This window comes from Stigmatopora nigra, unplaced genomic scaffold (genome assembly GCF_051989575.1).
Source record: "Stigmatopora nigra isolate UIUO_SnigA unplaced genomic scaffold, RoL_Snig_1.1 HiC_scaffold_25, whole genome shotgun sequence".
Taxonomy (NCBI): Eukaryota; Metazoa; Chordata; class Actinopteri; order Syngnathiformes; family Syngnathidae; genus Stigmatopora; species Stigmatopora nigra.
Genome location: NW_027551604.1, coordinates 48,169 through 73,772, shown reverse-complemented (window position 1 = coordinate 73,772; position 25,604 = coordinate 48,169). Strand labels below are relative to the sequence as shown.

Below are 25,604 nucleotides of genomic sequence, written 5' to 3'. Positions count from 1 at the left end.
CCGAAGTCATCTTTCCTTCGCGGCCCCGACGCAATATGGCCGACGATCTCTGACGCTCGTCCCCTCGGCTCACAGCGCGCTTGCGACACATAGCCCTCAATTAACATGTCGTTAGCGGCTAACTAGCAGAAAGCGAGCAGCGAACGCTAGGCAGGCAGGCAGTCGGGCAGCGTGGCGCTCAGCAGCAACATGAGCCGAATCGCCGCTGTCGACATGGATGCACGTGCGGAGTCGTCGCTTCGTCCCGCGACGGACGACGTGGAGCTGGAAGACGGAGAAATCTGCGACGACGACAGCGAGGAGGCCCCCTCCTCTGCCGCCGTCGTCGCGGAGGCCACGGCCCGGCGAAAGGAGTGCTGCCGCGGCGACAGGCCCGACGGCGGCGGCGGCGGCAGCAGCACACCGCGGCCTCCCAGGCCACCTTATGCGGTCCACCAGCCGCCGGACTTTAGCCACACGGCGGCCTACGACGCCCGTGGGCCAGTCAATCGCAGGCAGCAGTGCGGGCCGGAGCGAGCTCACGCTCACGGGCCGCCCTCGTCGTTGTCGTCGTCGTTGCCGTCACCGTCACCCGGGCACGGTCTTCTTCTTCTTCGTCCTCCTGCTCCGCCACCGCCTCTCGCTCCCCTGGCGCCTGCCCCGGTACAGCCTCGCGGGCCCAGCTTCTGGGAGCGGAGCCACGGCGCCCTATGGAGGTTCCGACACCGAAGCGTGCCCAACGGAGGACGGGGCGGCTGGAACCGAGGAGGTTGGGTGGGCGCCAGGCCCCCCGTGCCCCGTTACGGCTTCGGAGAGTTCGGCAACAAGCGGGGGGGACTCGAGGACTGTCCCTCCGCCAATCGTATCCTTTTCCTCTCGTGTTCCACCGTGAACAGCCGAGTGACCGCGGCTTTTCGTTCCAACCCAGAAAGAGGAGCCCCTTTCACCAATCTGCTGTCGGAAAAGTGCGCTCAGTGGATTACATTGGTCAAAGTGTCTGTGCTGGATGGGTTGGAATCGAAAGCTGCACCCACGGAGGCTCCCCGGGACCACTTTGGGGACCCCTTGCTCAAGAGGCTCGCTGGATTTGCCGTGTTTTGCTCCCTGTCTCCCAAAGCCAAAGAATTTACCCCCCACTCAATGGTCAAAACACGCCCATTCCAGGTGAACCAGGCACCTGTTTGTATTATTATTAAAGCTCAGCAGAGGGCGGGCCCGGCGTGCGTCCGACCGTCCGCCCATCCGCATCTTGCCGCCTTGCGAGTCCTTGACGGCTTTTGTCAGAGCGCTCCCTGGGAAAGAACCCGGCCAGAAGAGCGGCGCCCAGCCCGGACAAGCGTGCCGCCGCCGCCGAGTCCTTTGAAGACCTACTGGCCAAGTACAAGGAGATCCAGCGGGAGTTGGAGTCTATCCGCAAGGAGGAGAGCAAGGCGCTGGAGGCCCGGGCACCGGCACCAGCACCGGCGCCCACGCCGGTCCAGCGGGCGGCGCTCCCTCCCCCGGACACGGCCGCCACGCCAGCGCCGGCGCCGCCGGAGAAGCGGCAAACTTTCCAGGCTTTCAACATCAAGCCCCTGCGCATCCAGCTCCCCACGCCCGCCGGTCTGGATGGCGAGGAGGGGCGGGAATCGGGCCGCGGCTCCGCGCCCGAGTCGCCGTGGGAGGACGACGGCAAGACCCCCGGCGGGGAGTCCTCCGCCTCCAGCGACGACGTCTTCATCTGCCTGGACGAGGTAGGTGGCTCCCTTCTGACCTCCCGGGCCGACCAAAGGTGTCCTTTCTCCGGCCGAGACGGGGAGAGGTCGGCGTCGGGCGCCGCCTTTTTTTCTACCTCCCGTCACATTTTCGTCCACTGTCGGGTTTAATTGGCGGCGGGGGTTTTCCCTTTTTTCAGCTGGAGGGGCAGGTGGAGGAGGAGGACCTGTCGGAGCTGCAGCTGCGTCTGCTGGCCCTGCAGTCGGCCAGCCGCACGTGGCAGCAGAAGGAACGCCATTTGATGAAGAAGAGCCGAGAGCCCGCCGACACCGGCGCCGCCGCCAGAGAGCGGCTCCGGCCCCGGATCCAACCCCGGCCCGCTCCACCGGAGGCCGGTCGCCCCGAGCAGAAGCGGCCGCCCCCGCCGTCGCCCCGCGCCCGCAAGGTGGGCCGGCGGCGGGATCGGGACGAGCGGCGCAAGCGGGAGGAGGAGATCCGCAAGATCCGCGACCTGTCCAACCAGGACGAGCAGTACAAGCGCTTCATGAAGCTGGTGGGCGCCAAGCCCCGCGTCAAGGTGGGTCGCCGTGGCCCGTTCAACGCGGCCCCGCCGGCCCGTCCAACGCGGCCCCGCCGGCCCGTCCAACGCGGCCCCGCCGGCCCGTCATCCCACCTTCCGGCTCTCCGTCTCCCGCAGGCTCGGGAGGGCGAGGCCCGCAAGTCCGCCGGAAGCGACGCGGCCGGAAACCTCTACCAGTACGACAACTACGAGCAGGTGGCCATGGACACGGACAGCGAGCCCGGTTCGCCAAGCGTGCCGGCGGCTGCGTCGGCTACGTCGGGTGCGTCGGGTGAACCTCCGTCCGTAGCCCAGCAAACTCTGCCCTTCTCGCTCAGCTTTTCTCAACAATTTTTGCAGCACCAGACGGGACGCCACGCACGCGTGGCCCGGCGAGCGCCGTCGGCGGGCCGGCCGTCCCGCGGCGCCCCTCGGCCGACGCCCGCTCGCCGCTCCTCCCGCCGGACGGTGCGGCGCCCCCCGCCGAGCCGCCGTTTGCCGAGGAAGAGGAGGAGATGCTGCTCCGGGAGACGTGTCTGATGTCGATGGCCAGCAAGCGCGCCGAGGTCCGCCCTCGCCGCCGGCCACCCGCCCGCCCCTTTGGTGACGTCTACTCTCGTCGTCGGCAGGTGACGTCGCGCCCCCCGTCCCCGAACGCGGAGACCCCCGCCGTGGGCGAGCAGCGCACTCGCGTCAACGCGGATGCCGAGCCGCGGGCGCTCAAGTTTGCCCGGGGAGCTTCCAGAGCGCCGCTGGTGGTAAGTGGCGGCGGCGTGTGGAAAATGGCCGGCGCCGGCGGCACGCCCGTCACCTGTCGTCCGCGCTCCTCAGCTGCCGCGTCACAAGTCGGTGGTGGTGTCCCTGGACGAGTCGGACGACAGCGACTCGGATTCGGCGCCCATGGGCGGTCTGGAGTTCATGATCAAAGAGGCTCGGCGGACGGCCGAGGTCAACGCCGTCCACGCCGTCAAGGCCAAAGGCACGTCGGAAAAGGAGAACCATCCGCTGCGGACGCCCGAAGCCCTGCCCGAGGCCAAGAAGGCCGAGTACCGATTCCTCAGGGAAGAGTTGGCCAGGTGAGGGGGGAGCGTTTGACGCACTGCAAACTCGCAGCGTGCCGTATTTCCGGCAACTTCGAGTGAACGCCTGCATTTCAGCAGGGAGAGGCAGAAGGCCCCCGCCGCTGCCGCCGCCGCCGCCGTTGTCGCCGCCGCTGTCGCCGCCGCTTCGTTGGTGAGCCAGGCTGAGCAGAAGCTGCGAAAGCAAAGGTGAGTGAGGACGGCGGAGCAAACCAAGGACCCCCTTTGGTTCCCTCCCTCGTCCCCTAATGCCGTGGGCTACCTCCCACCCTCCCCTGGCCTCAGAGAGTTGCTGGCGCGAGACCGGGCCCTGCTGGAGAACCTCCTGCAGCAGCAGCTCAAGAAGTCCGAGTCCCTCAAGGCCGCCGAGTCCAAGGTGGCCCGACTCCGGGAGCAGGTGCTGGCCTCCGAGAAGATCGCCCTGGCCAACAAGACGCTGCTGAAGAAGATTCAGGAGCAGGTGAGCGTCCAAAAGGCTCGTCCCTCCCTCCCTCCCTCCGGCCCACCCCCCCCGATCTGCCGCGCAGGTGCGGCGCGTGGAGCAGCGCGTGTCCATCAAGACCACGCTGGCGGCGCGCTTGGAGCAGGAGCTGCTGTGGACGCGGACGGTGGCGGGAAGAGCGCCCAAACGCAAGGCCGGAGCCGTCCTCAAACCGGTGGGTGGTTCCGAGGGGGCTCCAGGTCTGGGGTTAGAGCGGGGGTGGGACGCCGTGGCTCGGGCTTTTTCTTGGAAGCGCAGTGGGACGCTTCTTGTTTCAGCGGCAAGCTCGTTGTTTGTGTTGAATGGGCCGGAAGGAAAAAGCCTTGGACTTTGGACGGAATCTGCCGTGATGGGGGATGACGAGGCCCCTAAGTGCAGTGGGCCACCCCCGTTCCCAAAAGGTCACCTTTTGCGTTCCTCCCGTAGGCCAAGAAGTTTCAGCGGAGCGCCAACGCCGCCACCGAGCGCTTGGCGGCGCTGATGGCCCAAAAGCGCCGTCTGCAGCAAATGGAGTCGGAATATGCCTTCAAGATCCAAAAGCTGAAGGAGGCGCAGGCGCTGCGCCACAGAACGGTGTCCGGGCCCGCCGCCCTTCCCCCGCCGCAAGTTTGCCCGCCGCAGCCCTCCCTGCACGACCTGACTCAGGACGTCCTGGTCCTGGACAGCGAGGACGCCCCCGAGGCCGACCACCCTTCAGCCGTGAGCGCCCGGGCGGCCACGGGCCCTCGCCGGCGCTCCGCCGGCACCAGACCCAACCTGGAGCAGCCCGTCGTCGTCGCCGCCGCCGGCGAGGGTGGTCCCGCCGAGGCCCTCCCCGCCGAGGCCCTCCCCGCCGAGGCCCGCCCCGCCGAGGCCCGCCCACCGTCTCCCTCCGGTCCCGGCTCGGAAGTGCCGAAGAGCCGGCGATTGGGCCTGGGGGAGCTGCTTCGGGAAGAGCTGGCCGTGCTCGGAGAGCTGCGTCCGCCGTTCCCCGATCCGGAGCCGCCCTCCCGGGAGAGCCAAGTAGGAAACTGGGGGCCCCCCCCCCCGCCCTCCCCGTCGATTGTCGCGGACGGGTCGTTCTTACCGACCGGTCGCTCCGCCCGCAGGCGCCCGGCACGGAGGCGGAAAGCGGCAAAGTTTGGGCGCTGGGGAGCAAGCCGGTCCCACTGGGCCCCTACCGCAGTCCCCTCTTGGTCTTCAAGTCTTACAGGTAGAGACGGCAAGGTGGGGTCGACGTGGGGTCGACGTGGGGTCGACGTGGGGTCGGCTAAACCTTTTGTCTCGGGCGGCAGGTTCAGCCCGTACTACAGGACCAAGGAGAAATTGTCCCTGAGCTCGCCCACCTACAGCAACGCCATCCGGCCCCGCCGCCGCTTCTGCCGCTTCGACCTGAGCGGGACCTGCAACGACGACGACTGCTCGTGGTGAGACGACGACGACGACGACGGACGGACGGACGGACGCCACCGGCCAGATAACTCCAATTTGGACCTTCTCTCTCCAGGCAGCACACCAGAAAGTGCGGGCTGACGGGAAGCCACCTCCTCCAGGACGTGCTCTCCTACAACTTGGCCCTGATCGGCTGCTCCGACGGCAACTCGGACGCCCGGGTCGGCGCCGCCACGGGTGAGCTTCCCGGCCAGATGGGCCCCCCCCCCCCGCACGCGCCGTCTCACGGACCGTCGCCGCCGCAGAAAAGTACCTGAGCAAGCTGTTGGGTCCGCACAAAGACGAGATGGCGGCGGACCAGAAGGCCGTCTTCCTGGTCAGCAAAGTCAACGAGAGCTGCCGTCACGGTGCGCGCTCGTGTCCGACCGGGGGGCCGACCGGGGGGCGCAGTGGCCGTGCTCGCCCCCCCCCCCCCCTCCCTCAATACCCCCCACCCTCCTCTTGTCCGCAGTGCCGCCGTTCACCACCTGGAAGGGCAAACGCCGGTGGAGACCGTGGCCCGAGAGCCGGTGTGACACGGAGCACCACCACGCCGAGGCCGACACGGGAGAGTGGACGCGCGCGGCATCGGGTGCGTGATCTCGCCAAAGCAAAAGGGACAAAGGGGTGCGCACGCCACATGGGCTGACGGGGTCCTCTCGCCGGCAGAAGCAACAACCCCGAACGGCTCGGAGGGGCCCGAGGACAAGCGGTACTTTGCGGGCGACGCCGACGACATCGGCCAGATGGAGAGCGGCGTGCTGGACGACCCCGCCGACGCGCAGCTGTGGATCAAGCTGGCCTACCGATACCTGCGGCGGGACGACGCGTACGGAAGGAACGGCGCCACGCGCCCCACCTCTCCCTCCGCGTCTGACGTCCGACCCCCTTTTTGACGGCAGGTCGCCGGCCGAGTGTCTGGAGGCGGCGCTGAACGCCCTGTCTCGGGCGCTGGAGAACAACTGCGCCCATCCCGAGGTGTGGACGCACTACCTGACGCTCTTCTCTCGCCGCGGGCACGCTGACGAGGTGCGGGAGATGTGCCAGATGGCCGTGGAGCACGCGGCGCACGTGCGCGTCTGGTGGACTGTGAGTCTAGGCCGACCATTGTCGTGGTGGCGGTGGTGGTCTTTGGCCGCCTCCGCCGTCGCCCCCGCCGCCGCCCCCGCCATCCTCCTGAAATGAGATTAAAGCGGCTGGGACTTGCAGTACCTGACGTTGGCGAGCACCTTCGAGGTCAAGGACTCGGTGTGCGTGCGCCTGATGGACTTCCTGCTGGCCCGCTGGGAGGGCCAGCCGTCGGAGCGCTCCTTCCGCCTGCTGGAGGCGCTGCTCTACCGCGTCCACCTCAACGTCTTCACGGGGCGCGCCGACGCCGCCGTGGCCATCTTTCGGGTACGTCCACTCGGTTTGTCGGCCGGCACGGTCGCTCCAAACTTCAATTCTGGTGCCTTTTCACTATTTGTGCTTTGGGTCTTGCCTGTTTTTTTAATTCATGGACTTTACTGGCCTTCTGGCCTTCTCCTCGGGAGGAGCCGTCCTTCCCTCCGTCAGCGGCAAGGCGGGCCCTGGCCAAAAACCTAGTCTTCTCTCTGACCCTAACCCCCTCCCCCAGGACGCCTTGACGGGGGAGCGGCCGGCGGGCGTGGCCGAGCGACTGGGACCGGAGCTCTGCGCGCTGGCCTGGTGCGCCTACATCCACCTGAGGGAGTTCGGGCACCTCCCGGCCCCGCTGGTCCACCCAACGGAGTCGGGCCCGTCTCGGCTGCCGGCCGCCCAACGCTTCCTCTTCCCCTGGCGCTCGCCGGCAGACGTGATCACGCCGGCGGGGGAGTTAATGGCCCTTTTCCAAGGTAGGAAACGTCTGGCCGACACCCGCCTTCGCCACCTGAGCCCCCCCCTCCCATTGGCAGATGGCGTGCGGCGGTGCCAGGAGCCCGTCCCGACCACGGGCCCTGGCCCCCAGACGTGGCCGTGCTTGCCGCTACACCTCAACTGGCTGCTGCTGCGCGAGCTGTCGGACGGGTGAGCCCTTCCCCAAAAAGCCGTCAGCTTTGGCGGAAAAGCCCTTTTGCTCTCCATTGGCCCTCCTCCTTCTTGGCCCGGCCAGACATCCCGCCCATCCCCAACGCCAACGTGCCCACTCCCGCAGGCCGGAGGAGGCGGCGAGCCAATGCGAGGCGCTGCTGGAGGCGTGTCCCGAGTCCAGCGAGCTGCGAGAGTTCTTGTGCCGCCTCCACGTGCGCTCGGGGAAGGCGGAGCGGGCCGCGGCCGCCTGGGCCGACGCGCAGGCGCGCCGGCCCGCCGACGCCGAGGTCCTCTATCGCCGCTGCCGCTTCCTCATGGCTCAGGTGAGCTCCGCCTCTCTCGGCCGACGGACGGCGACCGACCGAGCCCCCGTGATCGCGCAGGGACGGCGCCGAGCCCCGGCGCCGCTCTTTCGGAGTTTCGTCTCGGCCGTGTGTGAGGAGACGGACGTCCCCGCGGCACCCCTGGACTTCCTGCGGTGCGTGCGTTCCCCCGTCTGCCCGCCTTGACCCCGGGCGATAACCCGCCCCCTCTTCCCTCTTGGCAGGAGCGCGCTGGGCCTCCCCGTCGACCGACTGCGCTCGCCGCCCGTCGTCCGCAAGCATCTGGAAGGCGAGCTGCTGCGTCAGAGGCCCTTCCTGCACCTGCTTCACTGGTAACGCACCTTGACTTGGCGCCGATTTACTGGGAAGACGCCCCTCCCGTCGGCCAGTGTCGTCGCTCCGTCCGAGGCGCCTTTGGGAGACTTTTCGTGGTCGAAAAAAGCTCCATTTTTTTTTTTCCATTCCAAATCAATCTGGCATTTTCCCCACGTTTCACCCCAAACGACAAAGTGTCTCCAAACAATTTGGCCAGGGCGCGGCTTGCGTCGGGTGGGCTAAGGGTTGACCCTAAACCCTGCACCAGCTCAAATTTGCACAAATCTGCGGGAGCGTCTCTCCGAGCATCTTTCTGACGCGCAAACGCTCGCAGCCGCTGGCACTGGATGCACGAGTCGACGGAGGGCGCGCTGGACGCCTTCGAGAGGGCGCTGGGCGCGGCGGGGCCGCGCCGCCACCTCCGCCGCCTGTGGACGGAGTGAGTAGCGAGCGGCGTCCCCTTTTTCGCCGGCCATCCGCCGCTTGAGCGCCGTCCCGTGCCTCGACAGCTATCTGGAGTTCTGCGCCACGCACGCCGTCCGCCGATTGCCGGAGCTGGTGCTGCGCTGCCTGGGCACCGTGCCCACCCGCCTGGAGGCGCCTTACGAGCCGTCTCGCTTCTGGACGTCGTACGGCTTCCACAACGAGGCAAGGGGGAAGGGAGAAAGGTTTGGGGGGGGCGGGTCGCCGCCGAGCCTAACCCTAAAACGCCGTCCGTCCAGGTGCTGGCGCTCTACCTGGCTGGCGTGGAGCGGACTCGGCACGCCGACCTCCTCCAACGCCTCCACTACGTCATGCCCAACAACGTGGCCCTCGCCGTCAGGTAGGGGGAGAGCCGGCGAGGGCGTCCTCCCGCGTTCCCGCCGAGGTTGACGCCTTTTTTTCTCCGTCTGTCTGTCTGCTTGCCCGGCCGCGCGCAGATTGATGCACGAGGATTTTTTGGCGGGCAACCTGGAACACGTGCGCTTCCAGGCTAGGATGCTGACCAACAGTGCCCCCAAGTGTCTTCCCGCTTGGAACATGTGAGTGCGCGCGCGCGGGATGTCCGATACCGCTATTCCCCCGATAAGGGCGCTGCCTTCCGCTAGAATGGCGTGACGTGCGGCCGGCCGGCGCCACCGATGGACCGTTTGTTTGCTCTAGAGCGGGTCCGGTCCCTTTTTTCTTTGCCCCGTCCGTGGCAAAATTGCCCAAAACCACAATGTAGAGGGGAAAAAACTAGAGAATTACACCCTAACCCTCAACTCACCTGGCCCGGATTTTCCGTACAGAGCCGTCGCGGTGGAAATGGAGCTCCAGCGGCCGGCGGAGGTGAGGCGCCGAAGCCACAGGCCGGCCGGCCGGCGGTGGGCCCTTTTGGACCCACTCCATAACCCACACGCGCTTCTTTTCCCCCGTCCAGGCTCGCCGCGTGCTCCAGCAAGCGCTCCGGAACCTGCCGCTCTGCGCCCACCTGTGGAAGCAGGTGAGTGAGCTCCACCCGGACGACTTGGGTCACGCCATCTTCTTTTTCCTTCCCCGTCGGCAGCTGCTGCAATTGGAGGCCCGGGGCGACGCCGACGGCGTGGCCCGTGTGGCGTCTCGCGCTCGAGAGGCGGGCGTGGCTGTACCCCAGCCGGCCGTGGCGGCGGCGGCGGCGGACCCATGCGTCACGTCGGGGGTCTGACGGTGGCCTGGAAAATTGAGAGAGAGGAAAAAAACAAAACAAAAACAAAAACGCCGCCTCCTCCCGGTGTACGTAAGTATGTCCGCAGAGTGAAGTTTGCTTTGTCTCACTTGCTTTCTTTTCCCTGGGGGAGGGAAAGAGGTGGGGCGGGGCGGGAGGGAAAGAGGTGGGGTGGGGCGGGAGGGAAAGAGTTTGGGCGGGGCATCGGATCCAAGGACGTTTTCAGCCAAGTGCCATCCTTTTTGTTGACTTTTGTTTTGTTGGGTGGGCGCAAGGGAGACAAAAGGACACCACGCCGTCCGTCTGTGCGAGTGACAAACGCTGGACGGGAAAACGACTCCTTTTCAATTTTGTCCTTTTTGTGATTAAAGTATGGATCATCCGGATGTTTTTCAACATTTTTGCAATTGATTTGAATAAACGGTGCCATCACCAAAGGTGACTCTCTCGTCTTATATCGGGTCACTTTGGGACAATGTTAAAAGCCGGCAAGCGTCGGAACGGTCCGGGGGCGAAGCCAGCTTCCTAAGACGCCCGGTGGCGGGCTGCAGGGCCACACGCGGCAGACGCCGGCGTCTTACGGCTCTCGGCATTCGCCGTCCAATCGATGGTGAAATGATACGGATGATGCTGTCAAAGCCATCGTGAAATCTAACGCTGGAAATGGTTTCAATGTCACCCGAGATGCACAAAAGAGGTGCTGAATAAGTTTGTTTGTATAACTTGGACAAGCACGTAACAACCTATGTGTCTTTTTAGGCAGTCTCACGGCAGCCTTTCCAGAGTGGTGACTTTCTCTGGCCAAACTAGTATCGGGAAAGCCTTGACGACGGCCATTCACATTGGAATGGGGCGCTTGCTCGTGACAACTTAATGCTCTGGACGAAACTTTGGATCAAAAGATCATTTGTGCCTCACACGACGGCCAAATGTTCAAGTGTTCGGCCCTGGGCCAAGCGACTCCACGCCCCCGCCTACATGGCGTCGCAGGCTGGCCGAAACGGTTAGCGGCGCGTAAAGCTGACGTCGGCGCCGTCGCAGGCGCGTGACGCGTGGGCGACATGGCGTCCGAGTCTTCAGCGGCAAAGGTAAGTGGCTGGCGTGTCTCGCAGAGCGACGCTTGACGGCGGCCGAGGGCGACCGAGGGCGACCGAGGCCGACTTGGTCGGCTGCTTGCTTTCGGTGCTCGTTCTCGCTATTCCGCTCTGCGCTCTTGAAGTAACGCACCAGCGGCGGCTAGCGGCGGCTAGCGGCGGCTAGAGAGCTCGTTAGCTAACGGTTAGCCCCTCAGGCTCAGACATGTGGTGGCCCCGTTGCAATCTCTCCAAAGGACCGCGCGGCGTCACAGTTCCCACGACGAGTCGCACGAGCGAAGCCATTTTTAATTTTCTTTCCTCGGAATGTGGCGCTGTTCTCACGGGCTGGCGCCGCTAGCTAAAGAAAGCGGGCAGCAGTCTCTTGTTTTTGTTTTGGTTTTTTTTTTTCCTACCGGAAGCCATCTTTCTTGTACCCATAATGCTTTGCACCCCAACTATCAAATCTACAGTCAGACCTCTACTTTCGAAAGCCCCTAAGTCTAATTTTTGATATACAAAGGAGTGACTCGCGGTATGAAAAAGATCCAAGTTACGAAATCCCCTTAAAAGTAAACCCATTTCCTTATCCATGAGTTTACTTTGACTTCCTCTCGATAACAAAAAAAAAACTTAACTACAAATGCAACGTGGCTCATATTTGCACTCACACACCGTTTGGATGACGATCGTTGCCACAAACACCGACCGACCTAAAAATGGCCCTTTTTTTCAAGTTCTGGCGATACCCGTTATCGTCTTAAGCCTCTTATTGGTCTTTTTGGTGCGCCCTCTAAATGAGTTTTTTTTTTAACAGCTTCCGTGCGCCGTTCGGGTTCTGTTTGAGCGCGATGGCGTCCTGGCGCGCCCCGGCGCTCGAGAACCAGAAGACGGCGAGGAAGACGTTCTGGTTTGCGGCTCCCTTCGAATTGTCCAAAAGGTAAAAGTTGTTTTTTCCGGGCTGCCCAGTTCCATCGGTCGAACTGAGTTTGCCGGGCCCCCCCTCGTCAGGACGCCGACGTCTCCGTGGAGTTTACGCCCCTGGAGGATTCCGCCGACATCCTGTGCGCCGCCGAGGTACGTGCGCGCGTGCCTCCGCTAAAGACCCCGCCCGCGCGCCATCCGACGCCAAGGCCCATTTTTGCGCCGGCAGGACTCCAGCTCGGTGATGGAGTGGGTTCGGTGCGGAGGCGGGCGGCGGACGGCCCAGCGGGATCCCGTCCGCGCCGCCGGCGAAGGTGCGGAACCCGACGGTAGGCGGGCGGGCGGGCGGCCAGATGGGCAGCTCCGCTAACTCCCCTCCCGTCCTGTTCAGGTGCGCCGAGGCGTCGTTTCTCGGCGGGCCTGTCTCAGCTGGCCGCCGTCACGGTCGGTCGGGACGGGTGGCGCGACGCCCCCTCGTTGCTCTTTGCGCCGAAGAGCTCGTCGTCGCTGCCGCCTCTGCTACTGCAGCAGGGCGGCGCCGAAGAGCTCCTGGACTGCCTGAGGAAGGTGGCCACGCTCAGCCAGTGAGTAACCGTCGGAGTCGCCCAATGCGCACCCCTCCCTCTTCCTCCCCCCTCATCTCCTCCTCATTTCCATGCTAATTGCCTCCCTTTGAGGTAAATGTCAGCTCCGGGAGAGAGACGCCTCTTATCTTCCACGGCGCAGGAAATTGTCCCATCGCCCGGCGGAGTCCGCGAAGCCCACGTCTGACGCGGCCCTTTTAGCCCGTTTAGACGCGCGGCGGCTTTTCAAGGCAAATTGTCTTGCCCGTCCGACGTTATCACTCGTGAGGACCAAAAATAAACGCCTCCAAAATAATGGCGGGTGACCCCGTAAGGCCAAGTTAGCTCTTTTCGCTCACTCTAAACTGACACTGGGCACAAAAAGCTAGCACGGATAAACTAAAAGCAAAAATCTCAATTGAGATTCATTTTTACTATTATTTCTGGCTCACGCGCGACACCCTTTTGAAACGTGACCTGGGATTTGATGAGGCGGAGACCAAATCCCCGCCAAAAACACGTCCGTCTTCCTTCCGGCCCAAACCGCCAATGGGGTTGACGGAAATTGCCGGAAGGTCGACACGAGAGCTGGCGCCTTGACTCCGCCCTCCGTCACTCCGATCTTCTGCACGGGGTGCGGGCGGCGCTCACGGGACGGCGGCTCGCCCTCAGGTGCGCCCAGGACGCGTCTCGCCTGCTGATCGGCCCCGTCGACAAGCTTCTGGGCGACTCTTTCGAGAACCTGCCCGACGACCGGGACGACCGCAACCGCTTTGAGCCAGTGAGTGTACCGGGGCGCCTCTACGGCCGGTGTGGGGGTCCGGACGGGACAGCTGACGCCACCGCCTCGTCCCGCAGAAGTTCCGGGAGGACGCCGGCGCGGCGGACCGCTCCTCCAAAGTCGGCGACGGATTTTTCCACGCCTTCCGGGGCGGCGAACGACCGCGCCGGTGCCCCCCGGAGGAGGTGGCCCACGTCCTGGCGGAGCCCGTCCCCGCCCTGGAGATCAACCAGCAGGAGGAGCCCGGCTTTGAAGTGGTCACCAGGGTGAGTGGCCCGTTTAGGGGACGGTGGCCTAGCGCAGGGGTGGGCAACTGCCGCTATCCACCGCTGGAAGAGGCCGGACGTCAGACGACGCCTTCGTCACTTCCCCTTTCCCCCCAGGTGGGCCTGGGGAGCCGTCCGCAGGTGCAGAGGGGCGAGCCCGTCTCGGCGCCGGAGTGGAGCGCCCACCAGGACGGCGACGGCCGTCTGCTGCGCGTGGCCGGGCTCAAAGAGTCCATCTTCAGGGGGGTGAGCGCCTCGGGGGGGGGAAAGTCCCAAAAGCCAGTCCGCCGTCGCCGCCGCCGCCATGCTCACTCTTGTTGAACTGTGGCCTCTTTGCAGGGTTTGTGCCACGCTCTGAGGAAAGAAGCCTGGAAGTTTCTTCTGGGCTACTTTCCCTGGGGGAGCACGCTGGAGCAGAGGAAAAGTCTACAGAGAAGCAAAACGTAGCTCCCCTTCTTCCCTTTTTCTCCTCACCCCGCTCGCCTCCGTCCGCCCGACGCTCTAGCCGAAGGCGGTGGAGCTCGGCCGTTCCGATGGCCGCGCCGACGGCCCCGGCCCGTCGGAGGCGTCGGCGCGCGCGAGCGCTACTCTGTCCGTCCGCGTCCGAGACCGCCCGTTGATTAAAAAGCTGGCTGATACCGGCCCGTTTGCGTACGCTTTGGGGAGGCCGCAATTTGGAGGCGGTGGCGCTGGCGGGTGGCGGCGGCAACGGATGGCCTCGCGCGGCGTGAGGAGAAGCCCAGGGTGACCGGCGACGAGCCCGGGCTGACCGGCGTCCGCCGCTCGCGCAGGGACGACTACTTCCGAATGAAGCTGCAGTGGAAGTCGGTGAGCGAGGAGCAGGAGAAGCGCAACTGGCGACTTCGAGAGTACAGGAGTCTGATCGGTGAGCGCCTTCCGCGCTAGCGGCCAGCCTCACGGAGCCAAACCGGCCCGCCCCCCCCTGACTCCCCCCCTCCGTCCCCCTCTCTCCACCCGCAGAAAAAGACGTGGAGCGCACGGACCGGAGCAATCCCTTTTACCGGGGGGCGGACAACCCGGGCCTGGTCCTCCTGCACGACGTGCTCATGACCTACTGCATGTACGACTTTGACCTAGGTGAGGTCCGCCCATCTGGGGACGGGATTGGCCGGCCCTGCGCCCGGGCCCCTCGACTGACCTCACTGGTAATTATGCGCAGGTTACGTTCAGGGCATGAGTGACCTGCTGTCGCCCCTGGTCTTTGTCCTGGAGAGCGAGGCGGACGCCTTCTGGTGCTTTGTCTCCTTCATGGAGCAGTTGGTGAGTGGAGTGGCGTGACAGGGCCCGGGCGGGCGGTCGGGCTCCCGTTCACGGGCTCCCGTTCACGGGCTGACGGACCGGCACCCGACTCCCCTCTCTGGCAGCACCGCAACTTTGAGGAGCAGATGCTGGGGATGAAGGCTCAGCTCATCCAGCTGGGTTCCCTGCTCCGACTGCTGGATCCGTCCTTCTGCAATTACCTGGGTGAGAAGGCGAGAGCAGCCCAAAGCCGCGGGGCCCGACGTGGCCCGGTGTGACCCGCCCCCGAGTGAACGGCGCCGTAAATCTGCCCCGCGTCCCCAGAATCTCAGGATTCGGGCTACCTATACTTCTGCTTCCGCTGGCTGCTGATCCGCTTCAAGAGAGAGTTTGCCTTCCACGACGTGCTCCGCCTGTGGGAGGTCAGTCTCGGCCGCCAGGGGGCGACGCGGCGCTGGGTTGGGCCGGGCCGGGCGGGACCCTGACCCGGCTGCGCGCAGGTGATGTGGACGGGCCTGCCGTGTCGCAACTTTCACCTTTTGCTCTGCTGCGCCATCCTGGACTCTGAGAAGAGCAAAATCATGGAGGAGAAGTTTGGCTTCAACGAGATCCTCAAGGTGAGGCCGGCCGGCCGTTCCGCCGCGCTCCGATCGGAGGCCCGCCGCCGCCGCCTCCCGACCGCGGTCTCATCCTCGTCCTCCGGCAGCACGTCAACCAGCTCTCCATGAAGCTGGACGTGGAGGAGATTCTTCAGGGGGCCGAGAGCATCTGGCTCCAGATCAAGAAAAGTCAAGTAAGTGGTGGCCGAGAGAAGGTGGTTTGGTCGCCGTCCTCGGCCGTCCTCGGCCGTCCCCGGCCGTCTCCCTCGCAGAACGTTCGGCCCATCGCCCTTGTTTCAGGGCTGCCCTCGGACGGCCTTGGACATCCTGGCGCGGGACTCCTGCCACCGGGCGTCGGCGGGCGCGCCCCTGGACCGGGACGGACGTTTGGCCGGCGACCCCGGACGCCCCGCCCCCCCCGGCCCGCTGGCCTTCACGTCCCAACCCGCGGCCCTACTTTTGTAACGGGGCGCCACCTCGGACGGCAAGTTGCGCCCACCTTTCCTTTCTCGCCACTCGGGTCGTCGCGGGCGAATCGGCCAATCGTCGTCCTAGACGCCACTTTTGCTTATTAAAAAAAGCTTGTCTTCTCTCTTGCTGCACGCCGACTATTTTTTTTTGTTGGGCCTCGGAGGGCCGGCGTCGGGTCAGCCCAAATTTTCCAAGGACAGCTTTTTAGTGGCTGAAAATGAGGTGGAAGCCATTGACGCCGCCGCCGGTCTATGACTGCCGTCGACGTTGAGAGTAGCGCGAGCCCCCCCTCCCCTTCCACCGAGCCGACGAGTTGGCGTCTTTTTTTTCAAAGGGGCCGGCCCCGCTATCGGCGCATCGCTTCATAACGCCGCCACCGCATCGGAGAAGCTTTCATTTCCCGAGCGACAGGAAATTGCGGCGCCCGTTCGGTCGGGGCGCGCCGGCCAAAGATTACAAAATCCCCCCCCAACCCCCCCTTGACGTCAGCAGTGTCAGCGAAGCTTTTCGAGGAAGCGGGCCGCCCCCCCTTCCCTCCCGCCCGCACGCCTTTTTAAGCAGGGCGGCGGGCCGTCGAGCGGGCGCTCTCCATCCTGTCCTTGGCTCGCTCGGAGTCGGCGGAAAGACTGGAGAGGTCGTGGTACTGGTACACCCACTGGTTCCCCATGGCGTCTTCCCACGTGACCAAGGGCGCCGGGCGGGAGGCCACCGAGGTGGCCAAGGCGCCGCCGCCGGCCGCGCCGCCGGCCATGATGATGTTCTCCAGCAAATACTGGAGCCGGCGCGGGCTCTCCTTCGACTCGGCCGTGGCGGACGGACGCCCGCCGCGCCACACGGGCGGACAAATGGTGACCTCCGCCGGCCTGGTCTGGGCGCGCGGGCGCGCGTTTCGGCTCTTGACCCCGACCGATGCCGTCGCAGTCTCGCCGCCCGTCCTTCAGTCCCGTGGGGGAGAACGGCGGCCGGGCCGTGGTCTTCTCGCTGAAAAACGAGGTGGGGTGCCTGGTCCGAGCGCTGTGCCTCTTCCAGGTAAGACTTCCCGACGGCGCGCTCCCCACGGAGCTTGACTCTCGGGCCAAGCTCCCGACGAGGCCCCGCCCGGCCTTGGTAAGCGCTGACCGCTGCGGCGCTTGGGCAGGAGAAGCGGGTAAACCTGAAGCACATCGAGTCGCGCGCGTCCAGGCGTGCCGCCGACCAAGTGGAGATCTTGGTGGACTGCGTCTGCGACGAGAAGGACTTTGAGGAGCTGCTGGAGGCGCTGAAGGAGCGCGTGGACGTCCTGTCCTCGGACACGCCCGAGCGCATCTGGGCGGCGCCCGACGGTCAGTGCGCCGCTGTCGCCGGTCCCGTCGGGGCGCCGCCGCCGCCTGACCCGCGTCTGCCCGTGGCAGATGACGTACCCTGGTTTCCCATGAAGATTTCCCAACTGGATCAATGCTCCCACAGAGTCCTGATGTACGGATCGGAACTGGACGCCGAGCATCCGGTGCGCCCGTGGCCGGATCCCGTGGCGGCCGGCCAGCCGTGTGCTCATTTTGTTCTTTTTCTTCGTCAGGGTTTTAAAGACCCGCTTTACCGCCAGCGGCGAAAGTATTTCGTGGAGGTGGCCATGAAGTACAAGTTGTAAGCGCGCCTCAGCCTCTGGCTTTTGAATTTGGTTTCTCTTCCTCGCCGCGGCCCGGCGATTGAGCGTGTCGCGCTCCGCAGCGGAGAGGCCATCCCCCGCGTGGACTACACCCCCGAGGAAGTGCGCACGTGGGGCGTGGTCTTCGGGGAGCTGGGCAAGCTGTACCCCACGCACGCGTGCAAGGAATACCTGAAGAACCTGCCTCTTCTCAGCCAGAGCTGCGGCTATCGGCGCGACAACATTCCTCAACTGGAGGACGTCTCGCGCTTTCTCAGAGGTGGGTCGGAACCTTTTCCGCCGACTTGCCTTGAACGCCGTCGCCGCCGCCGGACCAGACCGGAAACTTTCCCGCCAACTTCCCTTGAACGCCGTCGGCGCCGCCGCCGCCGCCTTCCAGAGCGCACCGGCTTCACCGTGCGCCCCGTGGCCGGTTACCTGTCGCCCCGAGACTTCCTGGCGGGTTTGGCCTTCCGCGTCTTCAACTGCACGCAATACGTCCGGCACGGCGGCGACCCGCTCTACACGCCCGAACCGTGAGTGAGTGGTCGGGCCCTCGCGCCCTCACCCGCGCCCGAGCCGCTTTGCCTTTCAGGGACACGTGTCACGAGCTCCTGGGTCACGTTCCCCTGCTGGCCGACCCCAAGTTTGCGCAGTTTTCGCAGGAGATCGGCCTGGCCTCTCTCGGCGCTTCGGACCGGGACGTGCAGAAACTGGCCACCGTGAGTATCCGGCGGAGGGGCGGGCGGCCCCGCCAGACCGGCGCCCGGCTCATCCGGCTCATCCGGTGTTGTCCAGTGTTACTTCTTCACCGTGGAGTTTGGCCTGTGCAAACAAGGGGGTCAGCTGAGAGCCTACGGCGCCGGGTTGCTTTCGTCCATCGGAGAGCTCAAGGTATTCCGCCCATCAAACTCCCCGAGTGGTTCAAGAGCACTCTCTGGTCAGACGGCCTATCTGTTTTTTTTTGTTTTTTTTTTGCGGGAGCCTCGGCCCTGTACATTTTGAATCCTTTTATCGGTTGACTTTGGCCCAGTTCGGGGCTTTTTCGGGAAACGCGTGCAAATCCGTACCAAGAAGCCAGTGAGAAAGACACGCCCCCCTTGGGTGGAATGACTTTGCCGGCCAGTCTTGTCTTTCTTTTGTTCTCTTTTTTTGTTTTGTTTTTCCTCTCCCAGCACGCCTTGTCGGCAGAGGCGCGAGTCATGCCCTTTGACCCCGAGACCACCTGCAGGCAAGAATGTCTCATCACCAGTTTCCAGGAAGTTTACTTTGTCTCGGACAGCTTCGACGAAGCCAAGCAGAAGATGCGGTAAAGACGCCATTCACCCCGGGAGCGCTCCCGGCGGAGGGTGCCGTGGCGCCCGCCCGCCGTCGGCCCGGAGCGCTCCTCGTTGAGGGCGCCGCCGCCGCCGTCTTCTTCTTGTTTTTTTTTCAGAGAGTTCGCCAAGACCATCCGGCGTCCCTTCTCGGTGTACTACGACCCGTACACCCAGAGCGTGGACCTGCTGAAAGACACGCGCGGCATCGAGAATGTGGTCAATGACCTCCGAGGCGACCTGACCACCGTCTGCGACGCGCTGGCCAAGATGAACACCTACATGGGCATCTGAGTGAGAGTGGACCCCTCCTTAGGGAGAAGCTGGCCCGATCGTTCGGGACCGCGTGATTAGATGTCCGGACTGTCTCACTCTGAAGAAAATCAATTCTGTGAGTCCACTGTGAAATAAAGGTGTGTGTTTGTGTGGCCAACTCAAAAGCAAGTGGCTTCTGAACAAAGGAAGGGAAGACCCACAAATTGTTCTTTGAATTGAAAAATAAAATTAAAAAAAAAACACGACTGCGGGCACATTTATAAGAAACCCAGCTGTTTGGACATGGCCTAATAGTAGCCTAGTGACTTGAAAAGTACGAAGGCCGCTCGTGTGTCCTGTTCTAAGATGGCCGCCGAAGCGTGATCTGGATGTCTGACCCACTCAGTGCGTTAAATGAGCTGGGTGGGCTTCGTCACTCGTCAGCCATCTTGCGACAGAGCGATTGAACGCGTATATGCTACTTTCCAGCTTGCTTCCTTTTCAGACTGCTAGCTTTATCCCGAACGTCACAGATGCAGACGCATACTTGAAAAACTATTTCAGTGAGCCACGGGAAAATATGGCGAACGTGGTGTACCGTCGAGAAGACGGCTACCGGCACTGGTAAAAAGAAGAAGGAGTAGGAGACGACGAAGAAGAAACGACGAGAGAGAAGACGAAGAAGAAGAAGAAGAAAAACCTCGACGGCAAAGAAGAAACGACAAGAGAGAAGAAGAAGAGGAAGTATTCCTGATCCATGGGTTGTTTACACTTAGCAACTAGCGGCGAGTAAAGCAGAACGCCGAGCCAAGTCCCAATGTTTTCAACTCGCCGTTTCGAAGAGGGGGCCAGCAGCCAGTTTTGAGCTTCGACTCGGTTCGATTCAGCTTTTCGCTCTACTCGTAAGTTTGACGCTGAGCCAGACGCTAGTTAGCTAGCTAATCAGACAAACAGCCTTTACAATACCAGCTGCTGCTGTTGTTGAACTTTCTGGAAAGAGGCACGGGCAGTTGTCCTTTCAGCCGGAAAGATGTCTTTCTTGCTGGAAGAGACGGCGGCGGCGCACGAAGCTTTCAACCCCCTCCGAAACGGTGCGTGGCTCCCGACGGAGGTCCGAGCGCCAGGGGTGCCTCGTAACAAGCTGACGGCTTGTGGTCGTCTCCCCCGCCGCCACAGATGCCCGCGTCCGCGCGGACGTCTCCCGGGTGTCCAGGAAAGAGCTGGAGGACAACTTCCTGCAGCTCCACGACGACTCTCTGCTCCTCAAGCAGCACATCCACCAGCAAGAGGACAAGATCAGGAAGTGGGACGGGGCGCGGGGGGTGGCTGAACGTCGGCCCGAGCCGTTCGCTTCGATTCGCTAGCGTTTCCACTCGCTCCCCTCCATCCGTCCGTCCGTCCGTCCCCGTAGGCTGGGCACCAAGCTGCTCAGGCTGGTGAAGGACCGCCGGCGGATGGAGCGGCTGGCCGAGGGCGGCTTCCCGCCGGTGCCCTCGCGACACGAATCGGAGAAGGACGACCTCCTGGGAGACTTCCAGGAGAAGCTGCGAGCGCTAGAGGCCGACAACGAACGCCTGAGGCAGCGTCTCTTCGTGGCCGAGCAGCGGCGGCGGCTGGCCTCCCGCTCGCCTCGCCCGCGCTTACCCCGCAAGACGGACGACGCCTCTTCCCCTTCGCCCACGCCGCTCAGACGTAAGTGAGCCCGCCCGTGCGCCCACCGCCCGCTCCACGTCGGCGGACACCCGCCTGTCTCCCGCCAGGCGCCAGGAGCTCGCCGGGAGACGAAAGGCCCACGGCCGCTCAGCACGCCGCCGCCGCCAGCGCGGCGGTCTACGGCCTGCTGGAGGAGGCTCGAGAAAAGACCCGAAATCTGTGAGTGCCGGCCCGCCTCGCCGCCGAGCGCTTGCTCAGGGCTCGCTCTTTTTCGGGACAGCGAGAATGCCACGGAATCGCAGCGCCGGCGCATCGCTCAGCTGGAGGAGGAGAAAAGTGTGGCGCTGCAGCAACAGAACAAGTCGGAACTCAGGTAGAAGGGTGGCCTTTGACCGCGGGGCGGTCTTCGACCACGGGGCGGTCTTCGACCACGGGACGGCCCTCGACGACAGCGAGCGCCATGCGTCACCAGTCCCCCGGTGCCCCGGCAGGTCGCAGATCAACAATAACGTGACCTTGATCAAACTGCAGAAACAGCTGGCCGAACGATGCCACGCCATGACGGAGCTGGAGGAGCGCTTCCTGCAACTGCAAGAGGTGGGCGCGCCGGCCCCGCCCCGGCTCCGCCCCGGGCCGGCCCTCACGTATCGGCCCGCCAACCCTTTTCCCCCGACAGAGTCAGCAGACGCAGAAGGCCTGCTACGACGCGGCGGCGGGCAAAATGGCGGAGCTGACGTCGCAGCTGAAGGACGAGCGCGCCAAGGTCGTGGAGCTCCGGACGCGCCTGCAGACGGAGCAGCTGGCGCGCGCCGAGACGCAGCAGGTCGGCCCCCCGCTCTCGACTGCCTCGCGACGTCCCGTCTCGGCTCGCGTCATCTGGCCCCTCCTTTAGTTGCGGGAGCGCATGGAGGAGGTGGAGCAGGAGCGAAATCTTTTGAAGGAGCACAACGACAAATTGCTCAACGGGTGAGCCGGCCGGGCGCCCCCACGGCGCGTCCCCCAACTCCCCGAGATCTTTGTCCGCGAGCCGCCACTCTCTTGGGCAGCATGCTGGACGGGCGGCCCGGCCCGGACGAGCGCCATCTGGAGCAACGGGTGGCGCAGCTGGAGGCGGCGCTGCGGGCCGACCTGCTGGACAAGCAAATCGTCTTGGATCGGGTCCGGGCCGAAAAAGGCCAGTGGGGCGGGGGCGGGCCCAAAAAGCTTGGGCTCCACTTGAACCGCCTTCTCTCCAGACGCCAGCCAGAAGCTGAGAGAAGAGAAGCGGCAGCTGGAAGCGCTGCTGGCCGAGGAGAGGCGCCAGACGGAGCGGCTCCGACGCCGCCACTCCGACCAGGTGAGGCCGCTCGGCTCGGCGGGAAGGGCCGCTTCCCGGGTGGGAAAATGTAAAAAGCCAAAGCCTCTTGTCCAGGTGGACGATGACCGGGCGACGGCGCACCCCGAGGTGAGGCGTGACCCCATCTGAGAAGGCAGGTCACGGTGAATTCCTCGTCTAAACCAACCCCTGCTAGGTACCTCAATTTCACCTGGAAGGAGAGTCTGTGTCGCCCGCGGGAGGCGGCGTGGCCTCGGGACAACAAACGGACGCCCACGCCGAAACCATCCAGGAGCTAGAGAAGGTCCGACGGCTGCTGGCCGCCGAGACTCGCGTGGGCGCCGACCTCAAGGTACCCCGTGGGGACATTTTCCCCGTCAAACAATCCACCCGTGTGTCAATGCTAACGCTGTGCGTGTAGGCCGAGCTGGAGTTCGTCCGGCAGAAAATGGAACGTGACAAAAAGTGGCAGATGTTGGCTGGCGACGACGCGCGGGAGCACGCGGCCGAAGGCTCCGGTGGCGCCGCCACCCGGCGAGACAAGGGGGAAGGGGCCGCCTCCCGGCAAGAGAACGGGGAAGCTGCCGCCCGGGAGGACGGCATCAAAGCCGCCACCGCCCTGGAGAACGCAACGGAAGGTGCCCGTGGCGCCGCCGTTGCCGACCGGGAGCACGCCACAGAGGTCGCCGCTCGGCGACCCGAGCTCTCCCCTTCGGAATGGACGGCAGAAGAGGGGGAAAACCTGCTGGAAATTCAGATCGTGGGCGCCACGCTGTCGCCGGCCGCCCTGGAGAGCATGGCCGACCCGTCGCCTTCCACCTTTTGCACTTACGCCTTCTACCTCCACGAGCTGCACGCCACCCCGGTGGCCACGGGCGTCTCGCCGCGCTACGGCTTCACGTCTCGCTACGCGGTGGGCGCCGACGGCCGCTTCCTGGAGTACCTCCGTCACGGCCGGCTGCGCGTGGACCTGCATCAGGCGCTGGGACTGCGCGGGAAGACGCTAGCCAGCGCCACGCTGGAGCTGCGCCACCTCCTCCGGGACGGCGCGGCGGCCGGCACGTTGCCGCTGCTGGGTGAGCGTTCGCTCCTGCGCCCGCCGCCGCCGAGGTCTGGGGGAGCCGCCCACTTTTCATTTGTGGCGCTCTGGAAGCGCAGGCCGCGACGACGCCTCTTTCGGACGGCTGGATTACTGGATCAAACTCCGGCGTCCCGTCGCCGGGTCGGACGCCGTGCCCGACCGGAGCGTGAGTCGCCCCGGCTCGCCTCCTTTCCGATGCCCAATTTTTAACGTATTTTTTCCTGCCCGAGGTCCAGGTGACGACGACGGCGGCGGCGGCGGAGGCCGAGCAGTTGGTGCGTGTGGAGGTGCGCGGCTGCGAGGGCCTGCGCTCGGAGCGCTCCTGGCCGCCCAGCCCCTACGTGGTCTACAAGTTGCTGGACTTCCCCGACCAGCCCACGCCCACGGCGCGCGACACTCGCCGGCCACGCTTCGGTCACGTCCGGACCTTCGCGCTGACGCCGAGCGGCCAGCCGGAGCGCCTGGCCTCGGAAACGCTGACCTTCTACGTCTTCGACTACGAGGAGCCACGAAGCGACGTGTACTTGGGCAAAGCCGCCGTTCCCTTGGCCCCGCTTTTGAGTCGGGGGGAGATTGTCGGTAAGCCGTTCTCCATTCGCCGTGCGCCTCCGTCCCTTTTGGCTGGATGGACATTAGCCCCGCCGCCAGGGACCTTTGACCTTCGCGACTCGTCCGGACGCCACGCGGGGCGCATCGACGTGACGTTGGAGTTGGTGCGGAGCGGCCAACAGGCGGCGGCGGCGACCAGAGGGAGCCAGCAAGTCCCCAAGAAAGTCTGCTTCCCGGAAAGCCCGCGGCGGCGGCCCGCCAAGAGGGTCACCTTCCCGGACGCTCCCGAGCCACCGGTGGGTGACCTATTCCTCCCGAGCGCAGAGGGCGCGGCGAGCGGGCTCTCAGGCGCCTCGTTCCCCCCCATTTGCAGAAGCCGGCAGGGGGCGACGAGGAAGAGCCACAGTCCTGGCCATCCCAAGGTCAAGCGGTCCCGACGCGGCCGCCCTCGGCCACCGGGCCCCGCCCAGAAGCCCGCGTCCTTCCCGCCGGTGAGCGCCGGCCACACGCCGGCTCTTCGTCTCCCCCGCCGAAATGGCCATCGCTCGCCAACGGGCCGTTCTGTCGGCAGGCGGGGGCGCGGGAGGAAACGACGCCGTGGGGGGAGACGGCGGAAACGGAGACGCGGCCTCTCCGTCCGACAGCGACGACGATATCGTTGGGGCGGCCCGGATTAGCTCGCCGTCGCTCCGCGGGGGCGACCTCCGGGCGAGCGGCGCGGGCCCGGGCCACCCGTGCCGGCTACGCGTGGAGGTGGCCAGTCTCACCCTGGACGCCGAGTGTCGCTTGTGCGCCGACGGCGACGTGGTGCGCCTCTTCGTGGAGTTCGCCTTCCTGGACATGCCCACCGAAGAGTCGCCCGCGTCCCTGCCCAAGCCTCCCCCGGGGAAGAGCGTCAGCTTCAACTTTAGCAAAGGTAGGCGCGCGCCGGTCGGCCCCCAGAAGCCACGCGGGCGTCGGCGATGGCCCTAACCCGAGTTTGCCGCAGTCATCGGCCTCGACGAGGACGCCGGCTCCAGGCGCCGACTCCTGGGGGAGGTCCTGGCGGGACGGAAGCCCGACATGGAGAGGTGACCCGCCGGCGGCACTTCTCGGCCCCTCTCTTCCGGCCGGTCCGGCCGCCCGGTGACCCGTGGCCGATTTTGTTTGCAGGGTTCGCTTCACGGTGGTGAGCGAGCCGCCCGAGGAGCAGGAGCAAGAGCGGGACTGCGAGGACGTGGGCGTGGCTTACCTCAAGATGGACCACCTGCTGATTGGAGCCGATGACGTGGCCTGCCTGAGCCTCCCAGGTAATACCCAACCCCATTTCTCGCTAGAAGTCCCGAGACGACGTGGCCCGTCCCCGAAAAATCTCCACCGTTTGACCGGCTTTCGCTCTTTTGCTGACCCCGAGGGCCCAAGCGCTCCCATTTACTAAAGCCGTGCGCGGCGAAATGCGGTCCTTCGCCGACGGTGACCATCCGCTTTGCACGTGTGTTGCAGTCTTGGACGTGGTGGACGGCGTCTCCCCGCTGGGCGTCCTGGCCGTGTCCTTCGAGGGTCTGCGGACGCTGCGCCGCATCCGGGACGAGGCGGTGTCGGTCGGGGCTTGACGGCGGGCCGCGGCGCTTCTCTTTGCTGCCGTTTAAGCTCCGGCCCGAAGAGTGCCCACGTTCACCTTTTGACCGCAGTGGGAGATGTTGGTGGGAGGCGGGGCCTTCTCCCGTGCGCCACACGAGGCGTGTGCTCGCGATCGCGCGCGCGTGCCACAGGCTGTTAGCGAGACGTGCGTGCGTTGGGAGAGTGGGGCGGGCCAACTGTCACCTCCAGCTGCCGCGTGGAAGAACGAGCGTCGGCCGCTGAGGAGGACTTGCAGCACAAGGTAAAAGGACATTTTCTTCAAAGCCTTTGTGAGCAGAAAACTTTGTAGACGGGCGAGCGGGCCATCTTTGCGCCCCGCATCCAAACGGTTTTGAGAGCACACGCCGAGAGAGAGAACGCGCCCGTCCCGCCGCCGTCCTTTATTTCAACTTGTGCCGGCAGCGGCGGCGAATGTTTGTTTGTGTGTGAGTGCACGCGCACGGTCTAGTCCAAGAAAAATGGCCGGCGGGGTTCTACGTAAAGGGCTTGGAAGCAAACTTAGTACTGTAGTGTTCTTTGTCAAAGTGCAATCATTGTTAATAAAGTGCTTTGCTGCAGTGACGTCGGGTCTCTTCTCATCGCAAGGCAAAAACATGCAATTTGCATAGTCATTCAAGTTGTATTTTTGGTGACATTTTTCCCACAGCATTGAAAAGAAAAGCATTTTATTTTTTTTTCCCCCGACCACCAAAAAGCGTGAGCCAAAAACTCGGCCTTAA

General features: G+C 64.7%; 4 protein-coding genes across 10 annotated transcripts; all 4 read left to right on the top strand.

The window, feature by feature from the left end:
• Positions 1 to 92: 92 nt before the first annotated feature.
• zfc3h1 (zinc finger C3H1-type containing) lies at positions 93 to 9,665 on the top strand. Of its 2 annotated transcripts, none has more exons than XM_077710969.1 (32): positions 93 to 841; positions 1,264 to 1,712; positions 1,874 to 2,251; positions 2,372 to 2,508; positions 2,595 to 2,799; positions 2,863 to 2,991; positions 3,065 to 3,309; positions 3,391 to 3,501; positions 3,598 to 3,772; positions 3,840 to 3,968; positions 4,220 to 4,615; positions 4,646 to 4,795; positions 4,882 to 4,985; positions 5,068 to 5,199; positions 5,280 to 5,401; positions 5,470 to 5,571; positions 5,676 to 5,795; positions 5,873 to 6,032; positions 6,106 to 6,292; positions 6,413 to 6,598; positions 6,819 to 7,056; positions 7,117 to 7,228; positions 7,356 to 7,554; positions 7,615 to 7,709; positions 7,779 to 7,886; positions 8,204 to 8,308; positions 8,379 to 8,517; positions 8,592 to 8,692; positions 8,790 to 8,891; positions 9,141 to 9,180; positions 9,272 to 9,334; positions 9,398 to 9,665. In XM_077710969.1, the coding sequence occupies exons 1-32, from the start codon at positions 190 to 192 to the stop codon at positions 9,533 to 9,535; spliced, it is 5,709 nt and encodes a 1,902-aa protein (XP_077567095.1). In that variant the 5' UTR covers positions 93 to 189; the 3' UTR covers positions 9,536 to 9,665. The 2 variants fall into 2 exon arrangements, with proteins under 2 accessions (XP_077567095.1, XP_077567094.1); XM_077710968.1 differs by having other exon boundaries at positions 2,372 to 2,516; positions 2,594 to 2,799.
• A 790-nt stretch (positions 9,666 to 10,455) lies between these two features.
• tbc1d15 (TBC1 domain family, member 15) lies at positions 10,456 to 15,593 on the top strand. 3 transcript variants are annotated; one of them, XM_077711019.1, is made up of 17 exons: positions 10,456 to 10,623; positions 11,426 to 11,548; positions 11,620 to 11,685; positions 11,762 to 11,846; positions 11,924 to 12,116; positions 12,768 to 12,876; positions 12,954 to 13,142; positions 13,260 to 13,388; positions 13,482 to 13,585; positions 13,934 to 14,028; positions 14,124 to 14,240; positions 14,323 to 14,423; positions 14,528 to 14,627; positions 14,727 to 14,824; positions 14,903 to 15,019; positions 15,109 to 15,195; positions 15,302 to 15,593. In XM_077711019.1, exons 1-17 carry the CDS (start codon positions 10,597 to 10,599, stop codon positions 15,464 to 15,466), a joined length of 1,905 nt encoding a protein of 634 aa, XP_077567145.1. In that variant the 5' UTR covers positions 10,456 to 10,596; the 3' UTR covers positions 15,467 to 15,593. The 3 variants fall into 3 exon arrangements, with proteins under 3 accessions (XP_077567145.1, XP_077567143.1, XP_077567142.1); XM_077711017.1 differs by having other exon boundaries at positions 11,762 to 11,861; positions 12,957 to 13,142; XM_077711016.1 differs by having other exon boundaries at positions 11,762 to 11,861.
• Positions 15,594 to 15,749: 156 nt separating this feature from the next.
• On the top strand, positions 15,750 to 18,922 carry LOC144192018 (tryptophan 5-hydroxylase 2-like). 2 transcript variants are annotated; one of them, XM_077711021.1, is made up of 11 exons: positions 15,750 to 16,320; positions 16,394 to 16,501; positions 16,611 to 16,794; positions 16,864 to 16,958; positions 17,028 to 17,095; positions 17,180 to 17,376; positions 17,497 to 17,632; positions 17,692 to 17,818; positions 17,895 to 17,990; positions 18,272 to 18,405; positions 18,532 to 18,922. In XM_077711021.1, the coding sequence occupies exons 1-11, from the start codon at positions 16,138 to 16,140 to the stop codon at positions 18,704 to 18,706; spliced, it is 1,503 nt and encodes a 500-aa protein (XP_077567147.1). In that variant the 5' UTR covers positions 15,750 to 16,137; the 3' UTR covers positions 18,707 to 18,922. The 2 variants fall into 2 exon arrangements, with proteins under 2 accessions (XP_077567147.1, XP_077567146.1); XM_077711020.1 differs by having other exon boundaries at positions 16,611 to 16,958.
• Positions 18,923 to 19,151: 229 nt separating this feature from the next.
• On the top strand, positions 19,152 to 25,446 carry rpgrip1l (RPGRIP1 like). Of its 3 annotated transcripts, none has more exons than XM_077711015.1 (22): positions 19,152 to 19,569; positions 19,668 to 19,758; positions 19,844 to 19,970; positions 20,079 to 20,359; positions 20,428 to 20,539; positions 20,601 to 20,693; positions 20,812 to 20,917; positions 20,997 to 21,143; positions 21,213 to 21,286; positions 21,367 to 21,494; positions 21,556 to 21,656; positions 21,732 to 21,764; positions 21,832 to 21,987; positions 22,057 to 22,711; positions 22,794 to 22,882; positions 22,953 to 23,295; positions 23,365 to 23,561; positions 23,639 to 23,756; positions 23,837 to 24,181; positions 24,254 to 24,335; positions 24,418 to 24,554; positions 24,748 to 25,446. In XM_077711015.1, exons 2-22 carry the CDS (start codon positions 19,698 to 19,700, stop codon positions 24,855 to 24,857), a joined length of 3,495 nt encoding a protein of 1,164 aa, XP_077567141.1. In that variant the 5' UTR covers positions 19,152 to 19,569; positions 19,668 to 19,697; the 3' UTR covers positions 24,858 to 25,446. The 3 variants fall into 3 exon arrangements, with proteins under 3 accessions (XP_077567141.1, XP_077567140.1, XP_077567139.1); XM_077711014.1 differs by having other exon boundaries at positions 19,637 to 19,758; XM_077711013.1 differs by having other exon boundaries at positions 19,622 to 19,758.
• Positions 25,447 to 25,604: the final 158 nt, after the last annotated feature.

What these genes read in the sequence shown, in the direction of transcription:
- tbc1d15 (XM_077711016.1), top strand. Translation starts at nt 10,597, where the DNA reads ATGGCGTCCGAGTCTTCAGCGGCAAAG. An exon ending in CGAAGGTGCGGAACCCGACG is followed by an intron (nt 11,862 to 11,923) that starts GTAGGCGGGCGG and finishes CGTCCTGTTCAG; the next exon opens with GTGCGCCGAGGCGTCGTTTC. An exon ending in TCCAGATCAAGAAAAGTCAA is followed by an intron (nt 15,196 to 15,301) that starts GTAAGTGGTGGC and finishes CCCTTGTTTCAG; the next exon opens with GGCTGCCCTCGGACGGCCTT.
- LOC144192018 (XM_077711020.1), top strand. Translation starts at nt 16,138, where the DNA reads ATGGCGTCTTCCCACGTGACCAAGGGCGCCGGGCGGGAGGCCACCGAG. An exon ending in CCGCTCTACACGCCCGAACC is followed by an intron (nt 17,633 to 17,691) that starts GTGAGTGAGTGG and finishes TTTGCCTTTCAG; the next exon opens with GGACACGTGTCACGAGCTCC. An exon ending in GAAGCCAAGCAGAAGATGCG is followed by an intron (nt 18,406 to 18,531) that starts GTAAAGACGCCA and finishes TTTTTTTTTCAG; the next exon opens with AGAGTTCGCCAAGACCATCC.
- zfc3h1 (XM_077710968.1), top strand. Translation starts at nt 190, where the DNA reads ATGAGCCGAATCGCCGCTGTCGACATGGATGCACGTGCGGAGTCGTCG. An exon ending in GGACTGTCCCTCCGCCAATC is followed by an intron (nt 842 to 1,263) that starts GTATCCTTTTCC and finishes GGCTTTTGTCAG; the next exon opens with AGCGCTCCCTGGGAAAGAAC. An exon ending in CTCCGCCGCCTGTGGACGGA is followed by an intron (nt 8,309 to 8,378) that starts GTGAGTAGCGAG and finishes GTGCCTCGACAG; the next exon opens with CTATCTGGAGTTCTGCGCCA.
- rpgrip1l (XM_077711015.1), top strand. Translation starts at nt 19,698, where the DNA reads ATGTCTTTCTTGCTGGAAGAGACGGCGGCGGCGCACGAAGCTTTCAAC. An exon ending in GACGCCGCCACTCCGACCAG is followed by an intron (nt 21,657 to 21,731) that starts GTGAGGCCGCTC and finishes CCTCTTGTCCAG; the next exon opens with GTGGACGATGACCGGGCGAC. An exon ending in GGCCTGCCTGAGCCTCCCAG is followed by an intron (nt 24,555 to 24,747) that starts GTAATACCCAAC and finishes CGTGTGTTGCAG; the next exon opens with TCTTGGACGTGGTGGACGGC.